This window comes from Sinocyclocheilus anshuiensis, unplaced genomic scaffold (assembly GCF_001515605.1).
Source record: "Sinocyclocheilus anshuiensis isolate Anshui unplaced genomic scaffold, SAMN03320099.WGS_v1.1 scaffold364, whole genome shotgun sequence".
NCBI lineage: Eukaryota > Metazoa > Chordata > Actinopteri > Cypriniformes > Cyprinidae > Sinocyclocheilus > Sinocyclocheilus anshuiensis.
In genome coordinates this window covers 1,159,074-1,167,967 of record NW_015555735.1, presented here as the reverse complement: position 1 = coordinate 1,167,967, position 8,894 = coordinate 1,159,074, and the positions used below count along the sequence as shown (strand labels likewise).

At 36.2% G+C, this 8,894-nt stretch overlaps 1 protein-coding gene across 1 annotated transcript; it reads left to right on the top strand.

Moving 5' to 3' along the window:
- The first annotated feature begins 1,101 nt into the window (after positions 1 to 1,101).
- LOC107673087 (uncharacterized) lies at positions 1,102 to 7,655 on the top strand. Its single transcript, XM_016466541.1, has 12 exons — positions 1,102 to 1,561; positions 3,164 to 3,263; positions 3,629 to 3,679; positions 3,807 to 3,950; positions 4,096 to 4,182; positions 4,257 to 4,338; positions 4,439 to 4,575; positions 4,685 to 4,831; positions 4,915 to 5,016; positions 5,340 to 5,415; positions 7,087 to 7,163; positions 7,315 to 7,655. The coding sequence occupies exons 1-12, from the start codon at positions 1,473 to 1,475 to the stop codon at positions 7,384 to 7,386; spliced, it is 1,164 nt and encodes a 387-aa protein (XP_016322027.1). The 5' UTR covers positions 1,102 to 1,472; the 3' UTR covers positions 7,387 to 7,655.
- The last annotated feature ends 1,239 nt before the right edge of the window (positions 7,656 to 8,894 follow it).

The window sequence follows — 8,894 nt, the reverse complement described above, 5'->3', positions numbered from 1 at the left end:
CGTTTCAGAAAGGCGGGGCATAGAGGAGAAACAATAATGTGCAGTATGTGGAAAATAATGTGTTTTTTTAACCTTAACCACTTAAGCTCAGGGCGTTTTTTTGTATTTTCGCCTAAATTTAACATTCAAATGTTTACCCTACACACATACAATGGAGGAAATTCAAAAAAATGGTTTCATTGTAAAGAAAACCCTTTGAACTACAAAATATGAGTGTAATTCTTTATAAATAACATTATATATTTTTCAAATATTACAATTTTATATAAATATTTTTATGTATTATATATTAATAATTTTTATATATTACATATTAATAAAATATTATTAATAATTTTTTTAATATCATTTATTCCTGTGGTGGCAGAGTTGAATTTTCAGCAGCCATTGCTACAGTCTTCAGTGTCACATAATCCTTGAGAAATCATGTTGATTATTGATAAATGTTACTATTATCACTGCTGAAAACTGTTGTGCTGCTTAATATTTTATGTAAACCGTAATACTGTGTTTTGTTTTTTTCAGGAATCTCTGATGAATATAAAGCTCAAATGAACATTCATACATGGCACAGCAACATTTATTTGAAATATAAATTTTTTTGTAACATTGTCATTTTTGGTCAGTTTAAAGTGTCCTTGTTTATAAAGGTATTTCTTCGGGAGAAAAAAAAAAGGTTTATTTTTGGGGGGGAGGGTGTCAGGTTATGTCTTACCTCAAAACTCACAATCAAATATGATGCTTCTGCTTTTCACCTTCAATTGTTTTTTCACCAAATTACCATAACTTCTTCAAAGAAGTGATTTTAAATGTTCTCTTTGAGTGAAGTTCAGACAGTCACCCGAGTTTTTTGTGTGTTGTGTTGCAACCACAGGACCCTCCTTCTTCCTCCATCTGTGGCACATGCGACAAAACAAACACCAGATTAGACCTCTATATATACTAACATGCTCCATACCAGTAAACACACATGTCTCCGACTCACCTGTGGCTTTTTTGTTGTGACTACTTTTTGTGTTGACTTCATGAGGTGTAATCATCTTAAGTGGGATTTGCTTTATTGATGCTGCTTGCATCCCCCATGTGTAAAATCAAAGTCGAAAACAAACCGTTCAGTGCTTTCAAGCTCACTCGCAGTTGAAACTGAGTGAAGTGAGGAAGTTGTGTTGGCCGCTGCTGCGTCACCACTGATACCAACAGGAAGAAATAGCGCAGTATTTGTGTGTAACTGCCGTGCTTGAAAGTTTCATAAACCTCTCTTGCTCCTCTTCATTCGCTCGACTTTGTCGGCTTCTATCCAGTGACTTTTCCAATGTCTGGCTTCTGTGCAACTCATTCTTGAACCCTGCTTATAGTCTGTCGGGCTGTGGGGCGTGTGGGGGTGACCATATGGCTGTCAGTTTAGCTGTAGTTTAGAGGAGAAGCCATTGGAGACGTGTTTGTGGAAAGGAGAGGTAAGGTGTAGACAAGCTATGGGATGCTGCAGTGTGACCCAGAGGCATACAGGGACTGATGAAGTGGGCCCAGATGAGATCGAACTCCTGGAAATCAACAATGCAGGGTAAGAGTTTCTTTGCAACTGCAGTTTAGTTGGAACCAGGCTCTTGGGCAGTCAGAATATACTTAGTAGCAGAACTTCCTTCTTTCAGAGTGTTAGGTAATGTTTGATAACATTTCGAAAACCACAAGAGGTTTTAAAAGAAATGAGTAGGATAGTTGTTCATAATCATGTGTATGTAAAACAGAAGTGGCTGTCCAATAGCATTGTCAATGTTTGTTGGGTTTGTTTTTTAGTGTATACATTTTAAGACCTAATGGTCTTTATAGTGAGAAAACATGTCAGTTTCAGCCAAGTTATTTTTAGAAAAGGACACCTTTTTCAGCATCAAACTGTTCTGCTTCACTTCCATCCATCTGAAATGTATTTGATGTAACTGTGTGAAACATCTTGAGCTTCTTGTGTAAGTCTGAGTTGTTTTATACCCCTCGCAACTGTGGTGTTTACCATGGATAGGCAGCAGACTTGCAGCTACAGATCTCATTAGAGCCTCTCATACACCAAATGAGGCAGAACTAATGCAACTAGTATAGCTAATTAAAGGAGCCAAGCGTGTTTGAGCAGTCTGGTGTCTTACTCCGAGCTGGAAGCCTCAATCCTCTCATTAGGTGACTAGGGATTAGAGTGGGAGTTAATCAGAGCTCATAAGCTTTATGTGGCCAAACTAGCAGAAAAACGGGGATCAGACAACGGCCAATCTGCAGAAATACACATAGGTTGTTAATATGCATCGGGGTGAAAACATTGTCTGTTTAGAGTAATAATAAAGTTAAATCACTCATTTAAGTAGGCAGCGGTCTTGCAATATACCTGTTGAAGTGTTTTGTGGGTGTATTTTAAAGAGTAGAGCACATTAAGGGTCAGATGGCGGGTGTCTGCTTGTCATTCACCACCCACAGTAAGCTGCTTATGTCTGGGCACTTCCCCAGCAAGCAGCATGGGTAAAAGCAGTGGGAACAGAGGGTCTGGGGATAAAATAAGCAACATTTAGGGAACAAGCCTCATCAAATATTTGTTAAAGTGCGCTTTGTAATAAAAACAATGGCTTCAGGCTGACTATAGGGTGATAATTTGTTACATGTGGTTTCCAAATGGATGTAATGGTTACCCAGACTAGATTGGGATGATCTTCATGGTTATTTTTACTAATGGAAACTATACACATGCTAAAATATAGATAATTGAGGCCGTCACATAAAGGAACATTTTTTTCACCTTATCTGAACCTTAAAAATCAACTCAACTGATATTTTTAAATTTTACCACATGAAGCAAATATATACAATTAATTAATAATTTATAATAAAATAAATTAATTAAATAAATCATTGTTCCATGTTACTTCAGTTACATTTTTTTTTACAAACCAGAACACTGATTTTTTTTTTCTAGCATGCTTAACCTTAAAGTGCATTAACATTCACATGCAAAACAGCCAAACATGATTCTTGAATAGAACAGCCATGACCAAAATCCTGTCCCACAAAATCTACCACACAGTGCAGAGCTGCAGAGCACAACAATTTGCATTCCGTTTCTTAAATCCTCGTCTGTTATGCTGCAAGATAAAGTGATTTGACAGTGTTTAGCCATCTGCTGTTTCAGAATCTGGAGTCTTGCTGAAAGCAGGCTCCAAATTTCCACAAGGAATGGCACAAATGAAGGTCCTCATCGCTGTCCCTCTTTGAGGCGCCTGAAGCAGGAGGTAAGCCAGTAAACAGGAAGTGGCAAAGGGTGTAGCTAGGTTTCCACATTAACAATGACAAATAGAAAACAAAACAAAGTACACGGTGGCCACAAAAGAAAAAAAGTTTTGACACCTAAAAATCAAAATATCAAACCGACTGGCATTTACTTGAAAGAAAATAGCATCATTGGTGTACAGACGCCACTTGGTTTTATATTTTGTATAATGAAGTAACGTTCTGGGATGTTTAGCTTAAGTGCATTAAAGTATCAAAAAAAAGTTATGGGGCCACTGTGTTCATATACATCCAGATTAATACAATGTCTGCACTGAATAAGAGTTTGATCAGCTTTATTTGCATTCCTACATCTGTCTTGTGTAAGGACCCAGATCCTGTCTCTGTGAAGGACACAACAAAACACAACAATTCACAAGTATGTCTTTATCAGCTTAAAAAATAAACTACTAATAATAAATACAATCATCTTCTGTGCATTTATCAACATTACATGCTCTTCATATAACATAAAGTAGAGTGATATTTGTATTCCTGTTTGTCAGCTGGTGCTTTGGGGCTTGAAGAAAAAGGAGCTCCATCATAGGCTATACACTCAACCGATCAGAGAATGGGAAGGACAGGCACCACACACCTATGGAGACATTATCCACTCATCTTCAGTGTATTTACACAGTGGATACACAAAGGTAACAATTCAACTAAATTGTTTTATACTACACCGTTCATGTGCCAATCTGCCACTGACTACTGAAAAAGATGTCCTTTGATTTTACTCAATGTTTGGAGCCATATGTGTATGTCCAACTTATTGCATATGATTTCTGTTTGCAGGCTATGAGTGAAAGATATCTGGTTTTATTTTCCTTCCATTTGTTAATCCTCGCTTTGGACAGCTCTAATAATGATTTTATTTATGAGGTAAGACTCTAAGTATTATCAAATATTTAATGGCATGAGCTTCACTCTAAACTGACATCTATGTTTTGTCACAGGGCATTCTTCCTCTCTCAGCCATTGAGGTGCGTCTGCTCTCACAGCAGGACCCCAGTTCTCCACATATGTTTGAGATTAGCGGTAAGAGCAAAAGAAATCACTTAATTAAACCTGAATATGAAAATTTGGAGGTCACAAAATGTTTTGATTATAGTACACCTATATTTATGATATACTCTAGGGCCTATGGTGGACTCAAAGATCTTCGTTTGTGCTACTGCTGCTGAAACAAAAGCCTGGATGGAGAACATCGAGAACAGGAGATACAAATCCTTAAGGCAACAGCTGAGCCCGTCCCATAGTGCTCTCTCATACCTGGTAGATCTTATTCAGTATTGTATTGAAATATATATCCTATATAGAACTCATAAAACATTGGCAAATAAAAAAAAAATCTTGCTCCTACATTTTATTTTCACTGTTACAGGTGCCATGTAATGAAAACTGGAAGAGGGAGGAGCTTAAAAGGTACTTACTGCGGTCTCCCATCTTGCAATGGGAGGGGACACCCATTCAGCACATGGGCTATCCCAGATACCTTTCACTGGTGCACATCAGCAACGTATACACACAGGTAAGATTATAGACTATAAATAGAGTGTGGTGTCCATGCACGCAGTTCAGGATGGTACTAAACTGACCTCTTTCAAACAACAGGACCGGCGTTTACAGGGACCTCAGGAGCGTTTGCTTGTGCTCTTCCCATGTGACCTCCTCATTCTGTCTCTGGACTGTCATCGTGTACGTGTGAAATATGAAGTAAGCTGATTTTGCTGACTAAACAATGAGCTCTACGGAACACTGCATTATCAGCAGCCATTGAAATGTATTTGCCAGCCTCAATTGGTGAACCCGATTAGATTGAACAATAAACTTAGTTAAAAAGTCACAAAGTGCTGACAGTGGAGTTTAAACATACTGTTACTTTAAAAAAAAGAGTGGGTAACGTTCCTTTATCAAGTGCATCTTCATGAAAGACCTTCTGGCCAGAATCATTATCATTTGACCTCAATTTAAGTGACAATAAACAATGTTTATACAACATCAAAGCACTTACTGAGTTGTATTGTTTTATACTGAAGGGCTGTCTGCCACTAAAGAGTATTAAAGCCATGGAAAGATCTGCATTACCTGGCAGATTGGAGTTTGAACTCACAGGTATGTATGTTTCTGAACAGCTATATTATTGCAAAACTACCCTTGTTAAAAGAAGTGTGCTTAATTGTATTTAATGTGCACTTGTAGTGTACTTAAAATCTATATTTTTAAGTATATTTAAAAAAAAACTACTTTCAGATAATCCAATTCTGTAAAACAAAAAAAGTGCACTTTGAAATAGTCAAAATAAACGTTTAACATTAAAGCATATTTTAAATCATCAAGTTTTAATCTGGTTGAGCTTTAAAGAAGTTTGATGTGTTGACTAACATACTGAAGCACTTACAAAATACTTTATTATTATTTTAACTGTTGTGTGTTGTTTGATATTACATTTAAAGTTAATATTAAATAATTACAACATTAAATAAATGTATTTAGACATAAAATTTAAATATATTTTAGTTTACAGATGCTTTCAGTAGCCTACATTTGGCAGTACACTTTAACCATACTGTATTTCAAAGACAATAGAAGTACTGTAATTACAGTATAAAATAACATTTAAAGATGTACACTGTAAAACATGATTTTTCAAAGGTGTAAATAAAGCAAAGATTATTCGAGTATGTTTTGCAAGACATTGCTATTACAGTTATTCTACTTAAAAATTTAAAGTTAAATTCAATGTTTGCTTATTCTGTGTAACTGTTTGTTAAATTTACTAGCAAATTCTGAGTGAAACTTGTTAAAACACCAAAAAAACACTCTTAAGTTCAGATAATTGCAATTAACATGCAGTTAAGTGACTAAAAACGTTATGCAGTTTGAACTTTTAAAACTAGTATATCATTTCTGAATTATAAACACTCTTTTTAAAAGTATGCTACTTCTTTTTCACAAGGCAACACTTGGACATAACCTGCAATTTGTATATAAATTAATATGTATAAAATCAAATGAAAATGTATGGAGCCAGTAATTCTAACCACAGACCTTCGTAGGGGGACAGAAAAATATTCCGTTCTGTTTTGGCCAGCACATTTAGCTATATATTGTCACTTTGTGGTAACGTTTTTACATCACATGCTTCACTTCAGTGGAGGATGTGGTAATGGTCTCTACTTTCTTTAAGCACATATCTGTGCTATGCTTATCTGTCATATAAGTCATTTCACTATCAATTGTCATGACAACCTAAGAAATAACTATTGCGTAACACCAAACCATAGGGCTTACTCATTAGTTGTGCTATCTCATTAGTTTGCTGGAGGTATTTTAGGATATACTATATTATGATATATTGATCTTTTACATACCCCAAGAAAGCCAAAGTTCGATACATTTCATGTTTTGAGTCAGAAATCAAGTGATCTTTGGTAGTCATACTTGTGACTCAGCTTCAGAATAGAGCCATGTGATGATAAACACTCTCAGACTGGATTCTCAGCACGTTCCTCTTATCACTTGAATTTTGTTGAAACTGTTAAAGAGGCAATTCATTTGAAATGGCATCAAGTTATAGAAATATCTGACCTTTAACGGCACTTTTTGAATCAAAAATATTGACAATGACAATTGACAAAAAATACAAACTATGATTCATGTCGCTTCATAGCTTCTGTGCACCATTCTAACAGATTTCAAGCCACATAGTACCAACTTCAACGTCAAGTGTGTTTTCCAGACTGTTGTAATCTTCATGCTGATATAAAGTGATGTGTTTTCCAGGTGAACTGATGGAGCCTCTGCTTGTCTCCTGCACTTACCCTGAGGACTATCAAAGCTGGATCTTCCAGTTACAACAGGCAAGACTTCAGTCGTTTGTATTTTAGCTAATGGTCATTACAGCAAAACAAATAACTTCAGTGTTTACCACAGTTTGCAAGATGTAAACGGGCCTACATCCTAATCATTACTGATACAATATATTAAAATATTTTTTTCCATCTCCCACAGCCTGATAAAGTGGCAGATTCATTGCCACATCACACCCCTCCACCTCTGATACCGAAGAAGCGCAGAAGCTGAGGATGTGACGGATGGAAATTAAAATGCCTGTGAACTCCATATATAGTGCCCAATGAAAGCTGCTGATGACAAATGAACATTTTACTGTTGCATTTTACTCCTAAGTAACAAATCTCTTCACTGCTTGTGAGGAAATATCTTCAATAGCTAGTAAACTTACAGGTTTAGACAGTAATAAAGTCAGCTCCATAAAAATCTGTTTTGAGATGGGGACTGGAAATGTACCATGTATAAAATGAATAAAAATGTTTAAATGTGATGTAATAAATTGTTTTAATTAGTAATTAATTCCAGGGTCTCATATCTCTGAGCTAAGAAGTCTTTTTTTTCTTTTCTTCAAAGACATCAAACAATGTTTGAATGATTAATGAATAATAGTTTCAGACAATGGGACAGAACAAATAGAGCCAGGGGGTAACTAATCTTTTAATTTACTAGTTTCTCATGCTCTCTGTCACCCCTTTTCTTTATTTAGCCTATGGGTTTTCCTCTTCCTTCAGGACAGTAGAAGGCAGTCATTAAACAATAAAGTTCACATGCAGAGTGGTAGGCTACTTTTAAACTTTGACCCAGACAATAGGCTGTGTACAAATTCGCCCCATACATATAATATCATGCACAATTTAAGGGGATAATGATTTTTTGTGGTATCGGAAACCATACTGCCCACTATCTAGACACTTTAGGCTATTAAACCCCATAATGCACCACAAGAATGAGTGTACAGTGATGGCCAAAAGTTTTGGCAGTGACAATAAAATTTTTGTGTTTTGCAAAGTTTGCTGCTTCAGTACCAAGTTTTGTATGTCTTATCTGCAGAATACCTATAAATATTCAAATTTCTTTATTATAAACCCCATCAATTAATTTAGTTTCTTCATAATTATCGTTATAAGATGAATACACACACACATGCATATACAGTTGTGGCCACAAGTTTTGGCAGTGACCAATTTTGTGTTTTGCAAAGTTTGCGGCTTTATTTGTAGATTATTTTTCCACATGTTTCTATGGTATACTGAAAAACGATAAGAATATCATACATTTTAAAGGCTTTTATTGGCAAATAAATATAAGGAGTCAATATTTACAGTGTTGACCCTTGTTCTTCATAACCTCTGCAATTCGCTCTGGCATGCTGGATATTAGCTTCTGGGCCAAATCCTGACTGATGGCGATCAATGCTTGCCTTATTAGTTATCGGAGTTGATCACAATTTGTGGGCTTCTGCTTGTCCTCTCGCCTTTTGAGGACTGACCATAGGTTCTCTATAGGATTGAGATTCGGGGAGTTGCCTGGCCACTGATCCAAAATTTCAATGTAATGATCTTCGAGCCACTTCTTTATCACTCTTGCTTTGTGACATGGTGCTCCATCATGTTGGAAAATGCACGGATCATCACCAAATTGCTCATGGATCGTTGGAAGAAATCGCTCTTGCAGGACGTTTGATACCATTCTTTATTCATGAATTATGAGAGAGCCCACTCCCTTGGTTGAAAAGCAAC

Excerpts from the sequence above, each read along its gene's own strand:
- LOC107673087 (XM_016466541.1), top strand. The coding sequence starts at position 1,473 with ATGGGATGCTGCAGTGTGACCCAGAGGCATACAGGGACTGATGAAGTG. Across the intron at positions 4,339-4,438 it reads ACATATGTTTGAGATTAGCG|GGCCTATGGTGGACTCAAAG; the intron begins GTAAGAGCAAAA and ends GATATACTCTAG. Across the intron at positions 4,576-4,684 it reads ATAGTGCTCTCTCATACCTG|GTGCCATGTAATGAAAACTG; the intron begins GTAGATCTTATT and ends TCACTGTTACAG.